Consider the following 24,351-nt stretch of genomic DNA (forward strand, 5'->3'; position numbering starts at 1 on the left):
CGCTGGAAACTCGCGGCCGGAGCGGAGCGGAGTGGAGTGGCGCAGGGTCTCGCGTCGAGCCAGTGCGCACTCGCTGCCACGACAGATCGATGTGTACGTGTTATATCGTGAAATTCTCTCCTCTCTCCGAGGGAGGATAAAAGTTCTCTCAAACGGGCCGTTTCTCCTTCTCTCTCGACGGTCGGTTACGATGGCGATGCGCGTTCTCAGCCGTTATGCGTTTACCCGCTGATTCCGCGGCGTATCAAATGCACCTGTCGTGGCCAGGTAGCGTGCAAATGACAGTCTCGAAGTCGGTAGGCATTTAGACGTACGAGTAATATCTAAATACAAATATTTATGCAAAAGTTGCACAAGAAGCACTTCCCGAATGCGAATAATTATTTAAATAATCTAGAAACGTAGACTGTTGATTCATTTCTTTTTTCATTTTTCTTTTATATTGCCTGTGCATCATTTCAATTTGTTTACTGCTTTTCTTTTTAGAGTTTTCCATCTTATTTTAATCCCCTCATACGCGATACAGTAATGCTATTTTTATTTGTTTATCATGGTAAGGAGATGCATAATATTGGATGCATATCGGAATTTAATCGAGATATCAGTTATTTTTGTTCAAGTTTACGTAATTTATAGCCAAGGAGATCATTTATCAGAAATCTTAACAATACTTTACGATCAATATTTTATAATTAGATGCTCTAGCAGACATTAACATCTTTAGCACTGTGATTATTTTTACTCGGCTAATATTTTACTCATTATTTTCTTCTTGATAATTATTTATTTAATTGCAATACTTTAATATTCAAGGATTTACGAAATAAATATTTAAGTACCTTAAAATTGATTTTGTAAATAATATTTATTAGATAATGTGTGCTTACGAGTATTAGGTAACGTAATATACTCTAGGGTCCTTCATAGAAGGCGTACAAATCATTGTTCCAGCAATGTCTTCTAGATTAACGTAGATAAAATCATCGCCGTTGCGATCGTCTTTGTCCGCTTTTCGCGAAACACGCTTCGTTGCGCGAAGTAACAATTTTTTTTCTTCTTCTTCTTCTTTTTTTTATTTTTATTTATTTATTTATTTTTTTTTTTTTTTTTAATAATCGACACGTAAAATCGAATCTTTCTTTTTTTATCGAGGTCGCGGATTTATCACTTCTCGCATTTGTTAATTCAAGTTTGCAAGATTATCTAATAATTTTAATAACTTGGCCTATACGCCGTAAAATGGCGCTTAATTCATGATATTTGCAAACTTGGTTTTTTGGGAGATATCTCTTTACATACATTTCTTTAACGCTTACCTTTTTCTTACTTGTAACAATCTTTACTTCTTTACTTATACACGTATGTGCTAAAAATTCAACAATCTATTATTTCAATAATAAGAAATCGAGTAGAAATGCTGCTGATTGCTACAATGGCTTATACAAGTGTACAGTGTATCGTAAAATCGAGTTTTATAGCAAAGCAAAGCAAGCGCGTCTAATTAATGTAAAGCCGCTTACAATCGCGAAGGCCGAGTTATGCTACATTTTAACAAGCTAGTGCGCAAGTATAAGGGGAAATCGTTTTGCAAACTGTCGCGATAAGAGTCTGATACTTTAATTGTACGCGCATACGACCTCATTAGTGGTACGATTCGATTTTATTGCCGCAATTCGTGCGTTTCTATGACGATCGACTCGACGTTTTTCCCGGGTCAATTCTAACATCAAACCAACCAAAATTTCTAAAATTAGTTTATACATGATCTAAATTTACTTTTTTTTACTCTCTAACTAAAACTTTTCTCAAGTAAATGTGTCATTTATAAATATTTTCCTAAGTTCTCATCGAACCGATGAGCGTGCGCTCGAAAAACGCTGCCCAACCTTTTTTAAAAAAATTCTCGATGAATTAATTTCTATTCTCTTAGCATTCTTTTGCACAAGTCTCTTCATACATACATTCTTTTACATACAATCGTACTTTTTCCTCTTTTTCTCTCTTTTGTTACATACAGAATATTTCAGAGTTGTCGCTAGTTTATTTCTTTAAGATTTCTTCGATCAATTTGGATTTCGGCAATTTTTAATAAAAATATTGAAATATTAATAGTGATTAAATTAGACGAAACTATGAAAGAATAATTTATTATCATATAATAGTCTTACTTAATTGTGAGCAAGTATCTAACACCCTAAAGTGTCTAATATTAAAAAAAAATAAAAAAATTCTGGTCAAGTAGGGTTAAAAATTAATCAAACATTTGATAAATAAAGAAAATAGCGATAACGTTCTGAAATATTCTATGAATATAGTATATAATTTATCTGTTGTCATATAAAGTAATAGCAAGTGAGTTAATCTCATGCACGTTTTACGTCCGCAAGTACATCGATGCCTTTGTTTTAGATATTAATGTAATTACGCACATATCGGTATATATTGTATTTATGGTTACGTTCATAGGATACCATGTACATGTGTTATGTTTCTCATTTTTTCTCTCTCCTCCTTTTCTCTCTGATTGTGTAAATGTGTATATGTATATACACTATGCTTCTTAGGTAGTAGGTATCAATAGGTGTCTCTTGTCTTTTTATAGCGTTAAGAATTAATTTATTAAAACTTTCTCTATCATCTTCGCATTTTTATAGCGTCTTTAATATCCCATCGTGCATTAATTATTTGCAATTTTCATTACACGGGTCACACAAGTCTCTCTCGCTTTTCTTCTTTCATTCTACATCATACACTCTTTTTCTTCCTCTCATCCCACCGTATAATTAAATTTTTCTAAAAACTTTTACACGCTGTACATAGTCATCGAACAGCTCGAGGCATCCTGCTGATTGTACTTGTATTTGTTGATAATGAGATTTCCCTTTAAACGCCTCCCATTCCGCTTCTTATTCCCGAGCGATTATTCTCGCAGCGATTAACGGCGACGCCCTTCAGAAAGGTTGTTTCTAAAGTGCTTTAACTCGCTCTATCGTCACTCCTTTTTCTAGGATTCGTCTCGAGCGTTCGACAAAGCGATAAATCGAAAACGCGAGCGGGCGAAAGTTTCACGTCGCATCTCCGCCGAAGTTGGTCGTGGAAATTTACTGCTTTTCCCCTTTCGGTTCGACTTGCACGGTCACTCGACATCAATTCGACTCGTTTACGTCGATAACGATCGCCTTACTTCGCCTTGAACTTTTTCACGTCGAGGGTCAATAAAACATATATCTTTTGCGAATGGAAAATTATTATTTTACGCGAATAAAGTATCGAGATGAGCTTTGGCTGGCGAAAAAGCCCTTGCGGTCTCAAGAAGTCTCTGTGAAAAATAAAAAAAAAAAAAAAAAAAAAAAGGAAACGCGTTTGACAAGCGGGTGTCGCGGCAACTGATTTTCCTTGCGCTTGCATTATAGACGCGCCGAGAGAAGCGCAATGTGGGATCCCTGCGGGACGCGTTTAACTTTTCAAAACTAGCAAACTTTACTTCGGGAGACCGGTCGACGCTTGTCTTCGCTCGCATCGCTCGATGTATCGACGTTCGACCGCAAAACTTGTTTCGCGGTAAATGGTCGGGAGTGCACTATTCTCGCCAGACGAAGTGAAAAATCGTAGCTACGGTCAGAAACGTGTCGCGTTATGGTCTCTCGAGGGTAGTTATGAAACTGCCTCGTTCCTTCTGTCTTCCGTACGGTGCGTTTCGAAACTATCAGTACGTATTTCGACGACAGTCTTATCACACTCGCGGACTTGACATTTCTTTAGGGAAAACTTTACGAAAAACACTGTTGTGCCGCAATTTACTCAAGTATCCTCAAAGATAAATCGCGGCAATCACAAACATTATCAAAGTAAAACCGGCTTGAATTTCCAACTATTTTATTCTTTGCTGCTTACTCTTGTCTTTTAATTATTATTTTGTAATTTAGTCACATGTAATATCTGTTCTTGAAATATGTTCCGGCGATTTTGGGACACTGTACGTACGTTTCGGTCGTGGTTGGATATATTCTATTCACACGTCTCTTGTTCTGCCAAATTCGCTCGTTGTTGTGCGCTTAGACATGTCATTTTTTTTTTTTTTTTTTTTTTTAATTAATTGTATATAATGCAATAAGTACAATATGTATATTATTAATCTGAGTTTCTAGGCAGTTGTGTGTTGGTATATACGTTAAGGTTCATATAACTAAGATCTCTTTTTCCCAGTCACGCTGTTCTAATTTTCTCGCTCTTTTTTCGATTTGGCGACAATTACGTATTTAAAAAAAAATGAAATTTATTTTGCATGCGTAATCGATCGCTCTACATGTCTAGGTGTGTATACACTTAGGGATTAAACACCGAACGGACAACGTACGCGAACATTCACAAACAAATCAATGGCTACAAAAATAACACTCCAACACACATCATCGACGAACATTCACGGTTGCTGTGTTTGTTCTTTAAGTGTATACACACTTTCGATTTTACAAAATGAACACGTTGATCTATTTGGAGAATAATGATCGAGCCATTCGAGAAAAGAACGTTAACATTTATCTATACTTATATGTATATGTATATATTTTTTAATTAGACTTTATTAGATTATTTGGGTCTTTTTCGCAAGTAATAACGCGATTGTGAACGTAAGCGGAAGTGTTACCTCGAGTTTGAACTCAAAAGTTTATAGATTGTCAAAACGATACGAGGCACGGGCGTATCGATAAATTTTATTTCGTCTACATAAATAATTGACGTTGTTCGGATACAATTTTTGCGTCCACCTTCTCGAAACGCTCGAAATTATTCCAATTTTTTTTTGCTTTTTGTTTTTTTTTTGTTTTTTTTTTGTTTCTGTTTTTTTTTTATATTTATTTTACAATACATCTTTCTTGTTTCGCTCATATATATTGTTCACTCATGCACACTCGAAATAATTATCTACGGTCTTCTTCTCGACTCTCACGAGTCGTCTCGCAATGTTTATCTCGGCGGTTGCTCACGCGGAGAGGAAATTCATAAATCATTTATAAAGAATAACCGTGACACGGCCGCGAGTTTGTTTACCTAAACGTAGTTAAGTTTACGGAGGTATATATTATGGAAATACTAAGGAGAGAACGGTATGGTATGTGTGTGTCTTTCTGATGTCCTAATCGGTGGTATTGAGCAAAGTGCCGTAATTACGTACTCGTTAAACTTATTCGGTACGAATTAGAAATTATACGTATCCTCCTATTGGTCGTTTATGCTACTTAACAGTAGACTATCTGGCGATTAATTGCATTATTGCTGCTAAAATTTATGTAAAAGGGAACTGCATCTCACTCTCTAATATCAATTAGTAAACTTCTTTTTTTTTTTTTTTTTTTTTTTGGTATTTTAATAATTTTCATTAGCTAGATTCTTCGGGATAAATGCATGCTGATAGTTTTACTTTAAATGGAAAAAAAGGAACTCGCCTTTCTTGCTGAATCGAGATTTAAGTGTTCGCCGGGGAACGTACGGTTAACAATATATTTTTAATTAACAATTAAGTTTATTAAACTCATGTTTTTTTTTTTTTTTCTTGCGTTGTAAAAGCATGTTTCTTCGTCAAGAGTCTAATTTTCTGACAGTTCGTACGGACGAAAATCCCGTAGCTTTTGGAACAGCGCCGCGAATCGTCGAAGGCATCAATTGTTCTCACAAATATGTGTACGCGCGGTATGCTTTCGCGTAATGAGTGTTTTTCACGTGGATGTACGGTCCACGCCAAGTTACGCTTTTTATCGTCGTCATTCTATAAATCTATCCTTTCAATACAAATACAATTATTTAATGCGATATTAACAAAGTCGTAATTGGAAAATCTCGGCGCATCTCTCTCGACGAAATACGCACGCTTCTCATCTCACGATGCCGAGGCATTGTAGGTGATTCGATTAAAGCGGTATGACGGTCGATTGAGCTGGATAAAATGTTATAATACCTTACTATAAATTTTCTGAGCTATAAAAGCGTTTACAAGACTATGTGTGATTTGTAATAAGGTACGAAATTAAAAAGTATATTTATATTACCAAAAGTTTCGGTGAATCTTTTTTTCGTATTCTCGAGACTCTCGTTTTAGAGGTAGCCCCTACGAAGTTTATCTTTTCCGTCAAGGAGCATCCCGTCCTGTAGCTAAGCCGACTATTATATCGTTTTAATGAGTTATCGAGCGTAACGAACCCACGTCTTTGACTTGTAATAATCGTGCGATTTTTTTTCGACAATATACAATACTATATTATCTCCCTTCTGCGACGCGCCCCGACTTCTTTTAGATGGAAGCACGAAATGTTTTACGAGGCCGCGGAAAATATCACAACCCTGAGAGAAGTCACGAAACTATCCGCGACGCATCCAAAAGTTCTTTGGTCGTAATGTAATTTTGAAAATGGCATAAGACCTAATTTGATGCATTCTAAATTTTGGCATATAATAAATTCGTGCAATCTGTCTTTATAAATTCTACTTCTGAAAACTATTACACGCCATTTTCAAAACGAATGGTTTGCATATCAGCGACGGCTTCCGAAGAGTATAGGTCGCGTTACGCGTTGCAAGTGATTTGTTAAATCAACATTTTGTTCTCAAAGCACTTGTGGCTATAGGACGATTCAGGACGACGGTTGATGCAATTGTAACAACGTACAGTGTTGGTATTCAAGCGAAAAATTGTATTACGAAGTAGGATAATAGCCAGTCTATTACGTTTCGAGACGCTTATCTATGCGTGTTTGAAGGAATTTACGTAAATTATTGTAAGAAATTTTGTTGGAATATTAATTGGAGTAAGGTTACATTTTTTTTTTATATTCCCGAAGCCGAGGATGTCATAGATGTCAGTCAAAATGTTGATCAAGTTTAATATAAGTGTGATTTGGCAGTGATTTAATATCGGCAACGAATTATATTATGTATACACGTATCGTAAGCGTAATTAAGCAACGAATAAACTTTCGATGATAATAACCGATGTTCTTTGGCGATGTGATTCAATTACAAGCGTTGTTATTATCGATTGCATGTGTTTGTTATATTTGTAAAAAATAGCAAGTCAATTTTTAAAAGATTAAAATGGAATTGATACGTAATCAACGGGAAATTTCGTTTAGTTGCGTTTCCATCAATTATAAGAAATTCGTTATGAAGTGAGTGGTTTTGTTTTTTTCTATCTTCTTTTTATTGACGCGTGGGAGCTTTTCTTCGAAGCTTTAATTAGAAATTTAATCTCTCTCTCTCTTTCTCTCGCACTCTCATTGTCAATCTTTCCTCTTTGGGAGATTTCGTTATATTCGCACATTATAAGTGCACTTGTCTGATTCATGTACAAGGCGTTTTCAAAATTACACTGACAGACACCACTGGTGGCAAATTCATTCACGAATTTAGAGTCGTTTATCTTAAAAATTATTGAAATATTAATAACAATTTTTCAAATCTATAAGCGATTAGATATGACTAGTCTTTCATATATTTGCTTATCTCTGGAAAATAATGCTCAAATAATAGATAGGGATTAATGATTAAGAATTTCAAAAATGTTTACGATGGTTAGCGATACAAAAGAAATAATAAAATTTTTCAAGGTGCTGTACTAGAAACATGAACTTGAATTTAAAAAAATTAACCGAGTATATAAGCAGTACGAGTACATTTAATATGATAAATTCAAGTATTTCTCAGGACGCGTAGAATATTTTTAATATAGTATCATTAAATCATCTAAAAATTATAAAAGTACGACTTATTTCTGGTTGGTGTATAACAGTGATGTCGATCGTTCTCTGGTCGAAGTATAAGGAACGATTTAAATATAACGCCCAAGATGATATTCCACTCAAACTATTTATATTTTGGCTTTTAGTTTAAATGCAAGAAATTTTACGGAATTTCAATCACGTATAGTTATCGCGCATATTCTTGCAAATTTAACGTTAAATATGGTTGCTTAACTCTGAGTTTTATTAATTTAATATACAAACGTCATATTGCATGTATTGAAAGCATGATATGAGAATCAGCCGACCGAGTAAGTGGTACTAAATGTACATTGAGAATATGTCCTTTTAATTTTTCTTCCGATAAAATGTTTTCGAGAATCCTTCCAAGCGTTTTTGCGATTAGTAAAATGACACGGATAAATTGATTATGCTAACAACTGATTTATGTTTCGCGATTTTATTTTAATGAGTGGAAACTTGCAGCTTATAAAGCAAAATTATAAAATAATTTATACTTTCAAATTTTTACGTTTTTCATAATTTTAATTTTAAGATAAATTTTATAACAGCGTTTGTTATAAGGCTTACGATTCAACGTAGTGCAAATTGAGAAATAATAAATGTGTTTGGATTATTAAATCAAGTTTAAAGTCCGGACGGAAATGTCTGACAAATAACTTTTAAAATTATTCTGAATAATTTGCAAAAAATACAGAAAGCAGCATTGAATTTAAAAACAATCATTCACTTTTTTTCTAGTATTATGAGGTTACTAAATTCGTGTTTAATCCCAGAAAATTAAATGACGTTTATAAGCGGATAATTATTTCTTAAATGTGATCGCAATTTACTGTCGCTGACGGAGTTTGAGATCTTCTTTGAAACAATGTCGCAGACGAGCGAATTTGCTCATTTCGAAGGTGTTTCTGAAGGATTCTCGACGCCATTAATTTCGAAGGACCGGTCTCGCATTTTTGCGTTGAATCTTCATCTCTCGTTAAGGCGCGACGGAGTCCCTGAAGTAGATAGAAGTCGGCAGTTCTTTCGGTGTAAATTGGTCGGTCGTTTCCGTGGAAGATATTCTTGGAGCCTTCTTACGGATTCTTTAGTGATTCGGGGCACGCGCCTTTACAGGCTCCAATAATACTGCGGCACCTGCAGGATGTTCGGCGATCGCACAAAGTCGAGAAATCCCGGTACGATTGTCCTTAAAGAGGATCAGGACGCGCCGTAGACGCAGGCCGAGTTGTCTGGCGGGCTGATCTTCTCCACAGGCAATACTGCCGCTCTGTGCCATTCGTCACGAACCTATTACCGGAAAGATAGTAATTGCAAATTGCAAGAAGATAAAATAAACGTAGAACGAAATTAATTCTCGCTTGATACCATTTCTGGATCTTTTTTTTTTTTTTTTTTTTTTCAAGATTATACATATGTATATTGTATAACGCGTTTAATGTGTTAGGTACACGCGTAAAAAAGAGTGTTAAATTTTGACAATCGTCCAATAACGCATAAATTCAACGCCTTCGCGCGATTAATCGCAGTCAGATATCCGGAATTGCAGCTTCCGGATGTCGCGTAGGATTATGTGTTTTTTTATTCGATTTAGGAAATTGAAGCGTTTCTTGTTTACAACTGCCGTACAATAATAATTGTAAGGGAAACAGGGCGCGGTAGCGAATTAAAAATCAACTAAGCATCGCTGTACCTGTTCGACTTTTGCGAATACCCTCAGCAAATTGAGGCCGGCTAGTTTCTTGATATCATTCTCCGTCCATGTAGGGTCCTCCAACAAGGTAGCTAGCAATTGCGGATACCTCGAGACATCTTCTAAACCCGTGGGAGTACTGTAAAAGAGACAAATCTCATGAGGATCAAACGATCTTATTAACTTAGCTTCGCGGTAACACTCAGAGAACGACGATAAGTTTCCTACACTCGGCACGTTACATTCATTTTTTGAAAAAGCATCGTAATAATAAATTGAATAAGGATTGAATCATGTGTTTTGGAAGCAGTATAAATTAAACTTCGGTTAAAATGACATATCTAGGGTTAAAAAAATTAATCTTTTACATTTCTTCTTTTGCGTTGATGTTAAATTTGCAATCGTACATAATTTTATACACTGCTGATTAAAAGCTTTAGTAATTCCATATCAGTTCCAAATATAGTCTGATAATTATTTAAATAAATATTAAATTTAAATAAAAAATAAAAAAATTGTATAATTAATTGGTTTATTATAAAATGCATATTACAAATTGAACAAGTGATAATATGTATAATCATAAGAGTACGAAACGTTTCTGTTTAACCAACATATTTTAATTTAATGACCAACGCGCACCCCAATGTATGTGTGCGTAATATAAATTAATTGTATTTTTATATTTAATTTAAAGATCAGAAGCTATATTTTGTACGTATATGTTGTTAGATTTTGAAAGATTACTGCTACAAAAGAAACATGGAAAGTTATGTTAGCAACGATATATTTTACTATGTATTACAAGAACCATGATAGGCACTTTGTGAAAGTTTCATAGCTGTAGAACAAAAGCAGTTCCTTGGTCATTGTTTCTTGCGTCCCCATAAAATTAACCTCCCGGGATTCACGCGCTTCTCAAAACAAGCGAAGCAATTATCCCGAGTGTTATAAAAGTGGAACTCTCTGAGCTAAATACATATTTACGTCGGGTTTATCAGATTTATTGCGGCTCGTACCTTTCGATGAGATTAATTATAAACGTTATTGATTCAAATTGCTTTTATTCGGTCGCAATGTTACGTGGATATTGTTTCTGAGGGTTTTCGCCTTGCTCGCCAAAATAGACATAGTGAAAGAATAATTACAAATTTATCCCATCGAAACCCGCTCCGATCCCAACGTGATCGATCCCCGCCACCTTTCGAATATGATTGATGTGTGCTGAAACAATATAGGAGCCTTGATCATTCTGTTCTCGTGGCAGCGCGTCGCAAAATATTTTAGTATAAAATATTTTAATATAAATGCATGCACGTTTGCCTGTGGGAATAAAATGTGATTGGGGAATAACGCAGTTATGAGGTAACGTGTTTATGAGATCGTCAATGCATGCATGGTCAAAATAAAATGTTTTGTTATAGTTGGGACAACGTACCTTCTCAAATATTTACAAGCGTTAAAATAGAAGCAAACATATGTATATCGCTCTTAAAAAATGACTGACAATGAGCAAGATAAACTACGAAATTCTCGCGGTATTGAGATACAATACATGCCAATGCTTGCCCCTCATTCGAGAAATCTCGTGAATATTTATTTTATTTTATTTTATTTTAATTTCACATCCTTTTGAGAGTACGACTCCAAAAATGAAATCCAACGGAAAACGTATCAAAATGACGTACAATACGGTGTGTATAGTAATTACGTGTCCGTCACATGCAGTATCGATACGATATGATTTAACTCTCGGGTTGTAGCTTAGCACAGTTTCGCGAATAGCGTTACACGTACCAATAACGTCTTTTATAGTAGCGGTGCTGTTGCATGTTATGAAGTAGGTATAAAAAGGGACCATTGCCACTCCGCCATTCTTAGCCTGTGAACAAATGCATTAATGTCATACATGCTGTGCGATCGTATTTCTTTCCATCTTTAAACGTATGACACGAAAATACATTGTGCAGTCATTTGCAGTAAAGCTATATAAATTATACAGTATCCTAACTAAAATTTATTTAAAAGGCTGTTTAAAATTTTAGTGGTAATTTTTTTGGACATATATTGCATGGTCTAAAATTTCATATCAAAATTAATGAAATATTTTATTAATTAAATTCAATTATTCGAATTGTTGTAATTGTAAAATATATTTCAAGAGTCACGTGAATAATGTAATGGCATTTAAAAAGTTGACATTTTAGAAAGGAAATAATTAATAAATTCTGATTTAAAAAGATATCGACGAAAGATGAACTAATAAATATAATCAGTTACAATTTAACTAATACAATATATTAATTTCTTTATTACCTCAATTTACATTTATTAATCAACTGAGCAAAAATCGGAAAAACTGTTTTAAGGAACACGTAGTCTGTTTGATACCCCGCTTAAACTGCATGGGCAATGTTAATTAGGGCAGCAGGACGACGCGGTTAATAACACGTTACCGGACAAGCCATCCAGCTTAGATCGTTGTTACTCATCCTCTCGTTCTGCGAGTATAATTAAGGGAATATTGATCGCCCACGGAGAGAGAAGAGAGTAAAGTTTGTAGATATAAAGATGTTGAGTTAATTTCGAGAAGCCATGGATAATGATACTTAATTAATTAGTCATTTTGTTTTTCATTTGAGAGTGATACTCAACACTTAACTTACTTTACGCGTACTGTTTTGCAAATTAAAGATGCATCTTAAGAGGATTGGTATACGAAGCGGCGATATAATCTTTCCAGAATGGGATATCAATATAAAACGTTAATTATTATTAGCGTAAAATGAGGCGTAAAATTTGCATTCCATATCCCTTGCGAGAAAGCTTCAAGTGCCGAGTAATCGGCAACAAGTTAAATTTACTTCCGTTAACTTGAAGTTTCTTGAGCTCATCGTCGGTCAATCGTTAATCGACGGCACGAGAACGAGATGAAATTTTAATGAAGCGTCGCGTTAAGTTCTTCCTCGACCAACTGTTACGCGATTAATGAAACGTCAATTATCGTACCGCGTTTATGTCTCTCGCGAATTTAATGGATGAGGAAAAATTTCGGCGTTGCGGTTCGAGGGAACGAGATTAGCGCCAATTGGATTAACGCCAATTGGCGGTGTGGTCTGTGTGAGCAGAATTATCGATAATAACGCAGATTAAGCCTTGAACTTCCAACACACACTTGTGCTATTTCGGCATGCTGTTTCCGTCTGCTCGAAATCGTTTTGACATATCTCTACCAAGAGGTTCGCTCCTTTGTCGATCGCGAATAGTTTGCGATTATCTCGTTGCACAAACTCGAACAATTTGCGCGCCCGATGTTACTTTGTGTTTGATAATACAAACCCGGACGCTTCCCACTGATTTGCGCGCGTTTTACAACTTACACGGACCACCAACTACTCTCGCATTGTGTTCGATTTGCACACGGCTGGCCCCTCACTTCGCCCGTACGCTACGAATTTAATTTCGACGTTACGCATCTCACTTCCAGATATCAGATCTGTCGATAAAACTTGCGTTTAATCACTCGGCACTGCGCCGTGCACACACCTTCGTTTTGCTTTTGCATCATTTTTATTTCTTTTTGCATGCACTCAAACCATCACGAACGATATACATATATGTATAAAAGCCAGTTGTCGGCAGCTATTTATTCTAACGCGTATGCGTTATTTCTTTTCGTATTTGAATTCTATCGTATTTTTGCTATTACCAGATATTTTATCATATCTTTTTACATACTTTTTATATTTCGCGAGTAATATTTCAACATTACTTTTTTCCTAATTGCGATTCTGCATTGAAATTGTAAATTAGCATATTCAAAATAATTAAATAAATTTTTCGTTACGAGACCGCAGTCTCTGCGCTAGTCGCGCAAAATCGGTGATGTTGACGAGCGCATTTACAGTGTAGCTGCGGATATTTTATTGCTCGCTGCTTCTCAAATATTACACGTATCGCAATTCCGCAGGGTAGTTGTCGCACCCCCAATACTAAACCGCATCAAAACCGACCTCGTGGGTGTATGTAGTACGTTGACCCGAAATCAAATAATCTCGGTATGGCCGAACAAAGCAGCCAGCAACTTTCATACGCGCCGGTTTACATTTTCGCGAGTGCCTAGCTTTGATTTTTCTCTATCCGTCTCTTGTAAGCGCGGGGAAATATCTCATTCGTTTTCTGTACGCGAGCACTCGTACTCTATGGTGTTTTCTAACTGACCGATGCGCGCGCGGTACCGCGAGACTTGAATAAATAAATAAATAAATCCGCCTCTACATATTGCAATCGCTTTTTTTTTTTTTTTTCTCCCCTTTGCTGCAGAGCGTTTCGCTTGGCTCGCTACCTGCTTTCGCGTAAAAGTGTGGAATATCAGTACGACCGTGTAACCGAACTGATCCGTTTACTTTCTTTTGCCCTTTCTTTTAAACGCAATCCGGTTGCATTCGATTGCGAGGGTCGATGTTTATGCGACGTGGAAAACTTACCAGATTTCTAAGTACGTCATCCGGCACGTTTCTGGTAGAATTACACAGTGCTCTGGCAGCGCTGTGCGAAAAGATCACCGGTGCTCTCGTCGTTTGTAGGGCCGCCCTCATCGTTCTTGTTGAGACATGCGAAAGATCGACCAGCATGCCTAGCCTGTTCAATTCCCTGACAACTGCCTGCGGAATAACGAAATATATTAAAATCATATTTATCTACATAAAGTCACGTGGACATCGTATATGTATAAAACAGACAGGGGAATTGAATTGAATTTTAAAAGGACTACCATAGAATAACTTCTCTTTAAAAAATAAATTGCACATAAAAAAAAAAAAATTGTACAACGTTTCGAAATCTACAATTAATTTATAATTTCCAGACGTAACTATTTTTGAGATATCTGCTTGACTTTAAGAATATATTTTATAAAGAAAATATTTTGCAACGGAAGCAAAGTGTGGCAATTAAAATATCGTAAAATGTACTCAACTCTAAGGTGATCGAAATATCGGATGTGACGGGTTTTGAGAGGTGCGTCTATTTATGGCGCAAAAACATGTGGAAAGAATCGATAGGAAAGAACGAGAGAAAAATATCATGGAAAACGAAGGAAATGCCGGCGTTTCGGCTAGCGAACATCAGCCGGGAACGCAAGCGACCGTCCATTCCATCATGCGATAGCAAGGAAAAAGCTTCAATGTATTAGCGGTTGGTCGAACGGTAGACTCGAGCTTAATATATCCGTAGTCGTAAATTTTTATCTATTTTCCTTATCTTAGAAACGGAATAAGTTTAATCTTTGAGGAACAATGCTCGTAGTATTATAAATTGGCGCTCAATTTTCGTTCAGTTTTCAGTTTGACCTATATCACTTTTTTAATTAACGGGCCATTTAATTAACGCTAAAAATGCGGGATAGCTAAAAGTTAATTTTTAAATTCAAGTTTACTAAAAATAATTACCAAGAATTGAAAGGATTGATTACTTCTCATTATTGATCTGCCTATTTTTATTTTTTAATCGTTTATTTTAGAGAACAAATCTCTTATTATATGTTCCGTATTTTCTATAAATATCGCGAGAAAATTTAGAAAAATACAATCGACGTAAACGGAAAAGGAAACAGAGAGGAGTGGAAGAACGAATCACAATGGTCTCGTTTATCCGGCATTAAGGGTGAGGGCTCGTTTTTCTCGTCGCCCACCATTTCATGCGAACGATGGGAGCCTTGTGCGTCGATGGTAGAAAACGACGCGTATTGTTTTTGCGTTGAGACCAATCTCTGATACGTGTTTTAGCGAGACAGATGATTATGCGATCGGAGAAGGATTTTTTTTAATAGCGATATTAAAAAACAGGCAAAAAAATATTTAAAAATATGCGTCAATCTTAAATTTTGTTTCGCGCAATTATGCTCGTTAATTTTTGTTTTTTTTTTTTTCCGTTTGAATGTAATCGTGGTAATTTTTTAATTAATAACATTGTTACTAATTTGAAAATTATTGTGATTAATTAATGTCGCGGTGTCCAATCTCTCGAAGATCAGAAAGTTTCATAGTCATCTGTCGGCGAACGATGAATTTTCGCGGTATGAGCCTGTTGCTGGGTATCGAACGCACGTCAAGGCTAGGCGAGACTAATCGTCACATCCAAAAGCCACAATAAAATCAAGCCCACGTTGCAGGCGTGACAAATACAACGCCGCGAGCTATCGTTATAATTTCATAATATATCACCGCGTCGCGTTAACAATGATTCAAGATGCGTGCAGGCGTGCACGTGCGCGTGTGCGGGTGCGTGTGCATGCCTGCAGTCGCGCACCTGATAAATGGGCCCGGAAAATGTACTATATAGGTCGAATAGAAATAACAGACTAAAGAAACAAAACGGTAAAAATGTTGGTCGAATTGCGCATTCGTCCGCACGCGGCAGTCAAACTCCCTTTGCCGCGTATGCCGTCCATCGTCGGAGATGCATGCTCGTATTAACAACGGCATGACGTTATGGAAGGCTGAACTGTATGAAGAGACACGAGCTCGCGCGGAAAATTTTCAGATAATTCCGTTTACCTTTTCGAACGAGCTATGGCATGACGATATTTCTGTTTTAAACGACACGTAAAATTTGTTTCGGCTATAACATTGCATATTGCTACGCGTAGAAAGAAAGCTCTGACAGAAATGTTACGATGAGTTACTTATTATCCGTGACTCTTTTCAATTATCGACTTTTGTTTGACGAAAGAGGAGAACGTGGTTTTCTTTGAAAACAAGTTAACGCATTCGAAGTGGATTATTGTTTTTGATAAAAATACTTGGACGTCACAGAAGGAAGAAGAGAACGATATTACTTCCGGGACTTGCAGATTATCGGAATTTCGTGGCGAAATATTCGCCCGATGCCAGGCTACCAGCAATAACACTTTTGTACCGTCGGTGTTTCAATATCGCCAACGGTGTGTTGCGACAATCGAGACACGCCAGGCAACACGACTTTTCGTTTGCGTAACAAATAGAACACGGGTGATACGGCGCGTACAGGAAATTCTTTTTTTCCAAATAATTTATTGTAACCGTAGTTACCGTTTTTCAATAGTTATGTTCCACGTGTGTTGAAAAATGATGCAGTCGAATTTGCAATATCCATTAATTAAGCTTCTTATTTTTAACTTCCACAAATAAATTTAAAAGTACTTGAATATAAAATATCCTATCTGTAAAAAATTGATGTGACGCCTGAATTATTTGTTTATTAAATCATATATATTTTTTTTATTAATTTTTTTTTTTTTTTTTTAATTTTATTAACTACTTTACATATCTACATTAATATGTTTTATTTTATGTTACAGACACCGACAGAAATCTGTAACTTCGCTGAAGCTCATACAAAGTAGGTAAGTCGTATGACTTTTTTTTTTTTTTACTACGCGCGCGCATGGTTTTTTTTAGCGAAATATAAAAAAATGATGAATTATTTAGGTTATTTATGTACGTAATACAAATAATTAAAAATATATTAGAAAAGATAGTTTGCAAGGGTGAATTAATTGACAAAAATTTAGAACCGTGTTTCGATTTAACACTTTATGAGCAAATGTGAATGACAAACTGCGAAGCATTTAGCGTTGCGCATAGAATTTTTCTTTGGAAGACCTGTCATTTATTAATGTGCGATTTAGCCGTTGCAAAGGATATGAGATAGCAGAGGTGATTTCTTTGATTTACGTTCTCACGCCTTTACCTCGTTCATTTTATTTCCTTCTTATTTATTTCCAAATTATTTGTTACTTTCACTATTTTCTTTGTTCTTTTAAATCAAATACCGTGTTGCCGTGAGATTATGAATTTTAATAAAAACTCAATCGATGCGGAACGATCTAACGGAAATTCGTTTCTTTTGATTTTTTTTCGAACGAATTTTGGGATTCGCGCGGCGCTAGAATGGCAGAAATTCGCCTCGCCGAGATCACCGAACCTGTGCGTTAACGCTCGAAATCCCTCGACGAATTCTACGCGCGCGAAAGTGGGTCGGGATATAATTTTATGAACGCGGCGGAGCGACGGGAGTGATAAACGGAATGTAGGTCGTACGCGATCAGTCGCGCGTTCGTTGACGATCATTTCCCCGGTTACGTCGTGGAAAAATAATTCGAGCCATCGAGATGGTGAAGCCGCGATCTAAATCCCGCCACGAAAATTGGGAACGTCCCTGATGTAATGTGCCGGCGCGGCGCGGCGCGACGTGACGTCTCGTTTATTTAGATATTCTGAAAGGGTAAGCCGTTGGGAAATTTTAACCTACAAGCGTGAATTATTAGTGGAAATTAGCGGGTATTATCTTATCGGTATATTTATGCACTTTGTTGTCGCTAATAAATGATTTAAGAGTTAAATTTTTTCAGTTCGGATAATACCATTACTTGTAATACAATAATTTGCGCGCGTAGAGAGAAGTAAATTTAAATTATTTTGAACGTTACTTATGCTTTAACAATATGGAATACTCCCTGGTGTTTCGGGTGAATATTACTAATATTTATTTAGGCATTGTTAATTTTGTAAAAAAAAAGCTGAAAATTTTTAATGCAATATTCATGTTATGACGGACGGAGCTCACAGTGAAATTACAATCTAAACTGTCGTGCGACCGTTTCGCAGAATAATGCCGGGACGCGTCTTGGTCGGAAGTCTGCAGTATTATTTTTCTGCAGAATGTCGCGCAACTCCGGCCGCGGCCGTAAAACGGAAACTCTTTCGGAAACGTGCATGTACACGCGGACATTTTTTTGCGAACGCGATATTTCCCTGTTCACTGAAAAAGGTAAATCTGCAGTGGAGCATACAATGTAAATGTTGACTCACTTTCCCAAATTCGCTGAGGCCCGGCGTGGAGTCCTGAGTGTTGTTCGTCTCGCCAACAGAACAGACTGCCCTGCCAAGAAAATGTCTGTTAGAACGGCGGTTTGCGTCTCTCGCCGCGAAAATCCAGCGGTCACGCTGCGTGCTCGCGCTTGCTTGCTCTCTCTTCCCTCGAATGAGTTTTGGACGAGAGTTTGGAGGGAACAATGTTTTCTGAAGGTTATAGGGCTTGTAACTTTACACACATTTAACGCAACATATTTATTATAACATACACCTACCATAATTAATTTATTGTGAAATGCAACTTTTTTTATGACAAAGTAAATGTCGATCGGGAAAATATACGTTACCTTTAGAATCGTTAAACCAATCTCAAGTTTACTTAAATTTCATATAACTTTTCGGAGGTAAATTGTAGCGTTTGGAAGTAAGCGTATTTTTATATGCTTATTTGCTACGGTTAATTTTTACAGTTTGAGTTACTATATAAATTGTTTTTAATACTATGTTAATTCTTTTTCTAAATTAAGTTTCCTGACAAATTTTATAAGATTATCATCGATATCACGGTTTTATCCCTTTTTTTCTTAGCAATTACAATTTTCCGATAAATATTTGTTGAGATAAATACTATTTACCATTAATTTAAAGATGTAATATCTCAATGTCTATTTATACTTTTAACGTTTAATAGTTTTTGTAACTAAATATTTATAAGATTTTTATTAAAGGATACACGCTTTTTAAAAATCGTTAAAAAAATTATTATAACTTGTTTTGATAAGTATTTTGCGTTATTTTTTTCTATTGATGTTGAATAGTGTAATACATATGAAATACTGAGAAAATAAATGCGGAAAGGTTAAAAAACAAGTAGTATAAAGGCACGAATGGTATCAAAAATCCGATAATTCTTCACGGTCAATTCTCGCTTCTAGATGTGAAAACATCAGAGATGATTCGGTATCGTCATCTAGAAACTGTAGAAAATTCAATCGGGTCGACAATCTCGCGTCTCTAGGGAGAAAAGGTAGGACACGCGACAGAAACGGAAAAAGAAGATGAAAGATGAGAGAGAAAGAGAAAGAATAGGGTCAAAGACTGACATTAAGTCCCGGGTACACGTCCGAAAGCAATTCGGATATTGTCCCAATAAAAGTACGTTTTTCCTCATGGATCCCGGAAATCTCAGGCCGCAGAGATACAACCGCATTTTTACGAGCTTTCTTTAGATATGCTCTATGTGAGAAGCGTCTCTCATAGACGCGCACTTTTCTGAATGTTTCAAATTGCTTCTTGTCCTTTGAGATTCTCGCAATTATTATTAATATCTCTTATTACAAAAAGCTTATAAGTATTGTTAATAATTGTTTAACTATCCTAATTATAATAAATTTTTTTTTTTTTTTTGGTTTTATCTCACATATTTTCTTGAATTTTTTTTAAACTCTGTATACTTATTTTTTCAAGTTTCACACTATAAAGCCTATTTTCTTTTTCTTTATTCTGACAGAATTCGATTTAATATTGATGAAAAATTATTTTCTATATCGTGCGTATCGTAAGACAAAGTCGACGTAATTTTAGAGCGAGGGAAATTTTGTGGGTCAAAAGAGAAAAATATGTACTATTCGAAAGAAGATTTGCACGTCGAGGGGTCTGACGTGACTCCCGATTCTTATTTACTGCAGTAAGCTTCACGGCGTCGAGGGGGACATAAAGCAAGCGAACATCGCAAAAGAGTACGGTGAACCAGGTCGGTGCCCATTGTCGTATAATACTTCGACCTTAAAACGGCGTTAGAGTTAGTAACATTGGCGGTCACCGTCGTAATTTACATTCCGAAAACTACCGAGGCACCTAGCGTCTCTCTTCTCGAGACATAAATCCTATTTCGCGTGGCAGGAAACACAGAGTGAGATTATTACGGTTCGAGCATGATTCCTCGCGCTCATAAAACATACAGCGATGTAGGTACATACGGCCAACGAACGCGGTTAATCTTCGAAATTTGACTATTAAAAGAAATAAAACAAATGCAAACTGTAACAAATGGAAAAGTAAAATTGCGATAAATATACTTTTGAACATATTTTCGGCATCATTTCGACGAGGTAACTTAATGATCGTTGCCAAGCTTCATGAGAAGAAAACAAAAGAAGAATATTCCACAAACTTTAGATTGTGAATATTATTATGCTAAAAAATGGAAAATGGGAAGCTCCGTAAAGTTAGAGAAAAATAGAAAACTGGAATAAAAATTTTTTTTTGCCGGTCGCTAATAAAATCTCCTTTCAACGAGGAAGATCTGTAAACGTCCGTGGCCTCGTGATAATTAAACGACCGCGGAGTCGTGCGGGAGTCGAATGTCGTTGTTTCGCGCGCCGTGTAGTTTTGTTTTATGGCCCGCGTAACTTGCAGCTCGCAAATAATGCAATGTTGGATTTTTCGCGAAAACGCAACTTGTCGCGGCTCATGTGACCCGAATCGAACGGGCGTATAAAAGCAGGGACTTTATTTACAACCCCACACGGCATGTGCTATCACAAGGGATGCATAAACCTCCAAGTTAAAGATCGATGTTCGAGGTGAAGAAGGAAAAGCGTTTCCGTTCCTATTCCGTTTCATTTTTTCATCTTGCATTTTTACTCGTAAATGTGTAATATGTGCAATATGTGAAGTAAATAAAGCTTGGAACGTATTGTTTCAAAGTAATGTTTGAAAGTAGTTTTGTTAAGTAACATGCTTCATTTCTTAAATGTATTTTTAGAATAAACGAATGTAGTAGATCGAAACGGGTAACGCCAAATAAAATCTAGCAAAATATGAAGATAGAGTCGGAACAATTTAAAGAAATGTCTTTGCAGTAACTGATTAAAGAGGCTAAATTGTCAAAGTTGACTTTTGGATTCTGAGGTCTTTCTGATAAGAGGTGCCATTCTCTTCTCTTTCTCTCTACGAAGAACTCTTCTTTCATCTTAAAGTTTCTTTCTCAGACGCGTTCCAAAATAAGCGGCGGCTTTGCACTGCTTTCGAAATTACCGAAAAGAACTTTCGGGCAGTCCAGATTTCAGGTTATTTCGATCCTCGGTTAAGCCGATCAACCGTGGAATTGGTTTGCCTCTAAGAGTGGATCGTGATACGAAACACAACGAGTTTCGAGTTAAAAAAAAGAAAAAAAAAAAAACCGAAAAAAACAGATGTTCGATGAACGAGCGGCTTGTACACGGCGAAACTTCTTGAGCACGAAGTAAAAGAAGGCGCGACAAGAACGATACCGAGAAAGCGAAACACCCCGCAGAATCTTAATTTCGTGAATGAGAAAATCTGCAATTTTCCAACTTTACTAGATCGTGTATGACACGTGAAATATAGCATCAAAAATAAAAATTTTATATTAAATTAGCAGATAATCGATTTAAACATCTAAAATATTACAAGTCCGTTATCTCTCTTTCTGACAATGAGCTTTAGGTAGCGATTAATTATTTCTAAGACAGATTCTTATACGTACGCTCTTTCGTAATTTATACTCACCAGGAGGTGTCGCACGCATGTGTCAGAGTAAGATATCGCGCTCCCAGACCGTAAAATGTCCTGAGGACACCCAAGGAATTCCCCAGGGAGTGACCACCTTCCACTCCGATTAGACTTGCGATTTTTCCTTCTCTATGCGCCTCGATAAGACCTACACCCCCACACACAATAATATCATGATTTAATAAATTAATATTCTATTACATATTTTATCCTACCGCTTTACAATTATAAAAAGTTTGCCACGTTATAATGATTTAACATTGTAAAGGTGAAATTAAAAACTGCGATAACACTATTCGCGATGAACTTGCCGAACTGAGAATATTTAAACCTCGGGAAACACCTAAGTACACGAGTTATTCGAGGCTCATCCTCTCGCGGAACTTGAATTCATCTTCGGTGAACTTTGCTCTCGGCTGAATTACACCTTCTTCCGTGAATCAGCCAAGTTTCGTCCGTTTTTTCGTCGTGCTCGCTCCGTCGGCGCGGGTCTTATAATTTTTCCCTTTTTCCTCCCCCCGCGGGCGAGATTAAAGTGACACTTTATGAGATTAAGCGAGGCCGTGGGATCGTGGGAATTATGGTGTTCATAGATTATTTACGACCTTCGTCGGGTGAAGAGATCGGACAGAATCTCGGAAAGTCGGTTGCGCTTTGGGCGGGTTGAGAATGAATGAAAAGATCGGTAAAAATCGGCTTTCAGATCCGCTTTCGGAAGTGCTTTCGGGAGTGCTGTCGATCGCCTCATTGAAACTTTCAGACTGCAGAGACGGCGATGGGATATTAAAGCCCGCTGATTTATCGTACTTTATATCGTATATGTCGATTCGTGCAAGTTATTTATTTAACTGCATATCCTAGATTTAAAGTTCGCTTTGCTGCAATATTAAAGGTATATGTATGTATACCTGTAATCTCAGGATTAATGACGAATTTGTCAGACTCGTAAACTTTTATCATCCTGTTGCTTTCCATTCGTTCGTCAATAAAAGTTCTCACTCTGCGTTTTTTTTTTTTTTTTTTATTACCGCACCTACGACATTTACGATATTTTGTTTATTTTTTTGTGCCGCTATTGGCAATTTATTGTTGCTGCCTAATATAATTACAATTTAATCTAATCTGTTGATTATAGTACACATGTATGTGGTTGCATAAATTTTTATATAGAATAAATCCGAGGCTATAAGATTATAATTAAAAAACATGGAATAATTATAAGGAAAAACTGCGGTAATAAATTAATATTAACCTAAAGTTTTTAGTCAAGTTTTTATAGCGCCTGCTCGATTCATTCTTTTATCGTACCATACTCGCCCTACGATGAAGTAAAGCATTTTATAGCATTTAATAGGATTTAATATCTTTTATCTTGATACAAGAAAGCCGCATATACTCTTTCGAGTAACGCGCCACTGATCTCGAAAATTAAAAAGCTGTAATCTTCTCTTCTCTTGTAACTGTTCTTTACCTTGCTGCTTTGAACTAAGCTCGCTTGGAAGCAGCTTGCCTTTTTCAAAAAGTAAAACAAATCTAAATGAATACATTCTTTGCCTTAACAATGCTCTCGTTTTATTATTAATTAATAATGATTAAAGCATAATTTTTTAATAAAAAAGTTCTCTAAAAATAAATTAAAATAATAATTATAATTTGTTACTGTTATTAAGATTTAATTTTTTATTTTACCGTTGATCGTATTAACGTGCAATAGTTGCGCATTTTGATCAGAGTGTAGCAGAGCTAGTGCTACCTACCAGCGTGCTAGTTGTTAATTAACAGCGTTCTCTTCTAACCTGGTTCGTCAAATTCAACGCGATAAATTTTCGAAATTACGCTTTTTTGTCTGTTTGGGACGCCGTTGTAGGACAGGTTCGCATGCACGAGTCGCTGGCTTTTCCACCTTTTACCTTCTTCGTACCGCGACCTCGTTTCCACTTCCTACTTGGCCAAGTTTCTCGAGCTTATGAAAATGGCTGACAGCTTTCCGGACCGGGTTACTCGTAGGAAGTTCCATTGCGAGGCTATACCAGTCCCATACATTTCTTCACCCGTTCCTCCTTTTTATATTTCAACGGTGTGCGTAACTTGATTTCGTATATGCGCGTTCAATTGCGTAAGCATATTTCTCGCGAGCGGATCAAACTTTTTATTATTGAAAAATTAACTGTAACTTGTCGATTGAAGAAATTGTTAAATTTATAGGTAACACGAGATATTACACGATGATTGAAATTAAAATTATATCGAAATAAGATTGTTATGTAGTAGGAATTAATTATTAATCTATCAGTGGTAAAAAATGCTTTGCATCTTTCATCATTCCGTATGTAATGTTTGAATTTATTATTTTGTTTTTAATTGTTTTTCGATTGTTAATGCAGCATTTGTACATGTTTTCGTAAATTTTTGTGTTCTTATCTCTTTCTCACTCGACCTCGATTCGATTTCAACGAGCTTATGAAAATGGCAGTCGGGTTTCTGAAGTGAGTTACTTGTCGCAAAAACTTTC

At 36.2% G+C, this 24,351-nt stretch overlaps 1 protein-coding gene and 1 long non-coding RNA gene across 4 annotated transcripts in view; one reads left to right on the forward strand and one right to left on the reverse strand.

Moving 5' to 3' along the window:
- Positions 1-24,351, forward strand: part of LOC139105533 (uncharacterized) — a 61,874-nt gene that overhangs the window by 4,317 nt on the left and 33,206 nt on the right. For all 3 annotated transcript variants that reach the window (XR_011546212.1, XR_011546214.1, XR_011546213.1), the window contains exon 3: positions 16,787-16,831. This is a non-coding gene — a long non-coding RNA (uncharacterized lncRNA). The remainder of the gene's footprint in view (positions 1-16,786; positions 16,832-24,351) is intronic.
- The window catches only part of LOC139105527 (dipeptidase 1), an 84,377-nt gene continuing 61,507 nt past the window's right edge, over positions 1,482-24,351 (reverse strand). The window contains exons 6-12 of the mRNA XM_070661696.1: positions 21,837-21,987; positions 18,300-18,369; positions 13,935-14,111; positions 11,245-11,329; positions 10,596-10,671; positions 9,448-9,586; positions 1,482-9,044 (exon numbers count right to left, since the gene is read on the reverse strand). Of these exons, the coding sequence (XP_070517797.1) occupies positions 8,955-9,044; positions 9,448-9,586; positions 10,596-10,671; positions 11,245-11,329; positions 13,935-14,111; positions 18,300-18,369; positions 21,837-21,987 (788 nt within the window). The 3' untranslated portion in view covers positions 1,482-8,954. The remainder of the gene's footprint in view (positions 9,045-9,447; positions 9,587-10,595; positions 10,672-11,244; positions 11,330-13,934; positions 14,112-18,299; positions 18,370-21,836; positions 21,988-24,351) is intronic.

Source organism: Cardiocondyla obscurior, linkage group LG09, assembly GCF_019399895.1.
Source record: "Cardiocondyla obscurior isolate alpha-2009 linkage group LG09, Cobs3.1, whole genome shotgun sequence".
NCBI lineage: Eukaryota > Metazoa > Arthropoda > Insecta > Hymenoptera > Formicidae > Cardiocondyla > Cardiocondyla obscurior.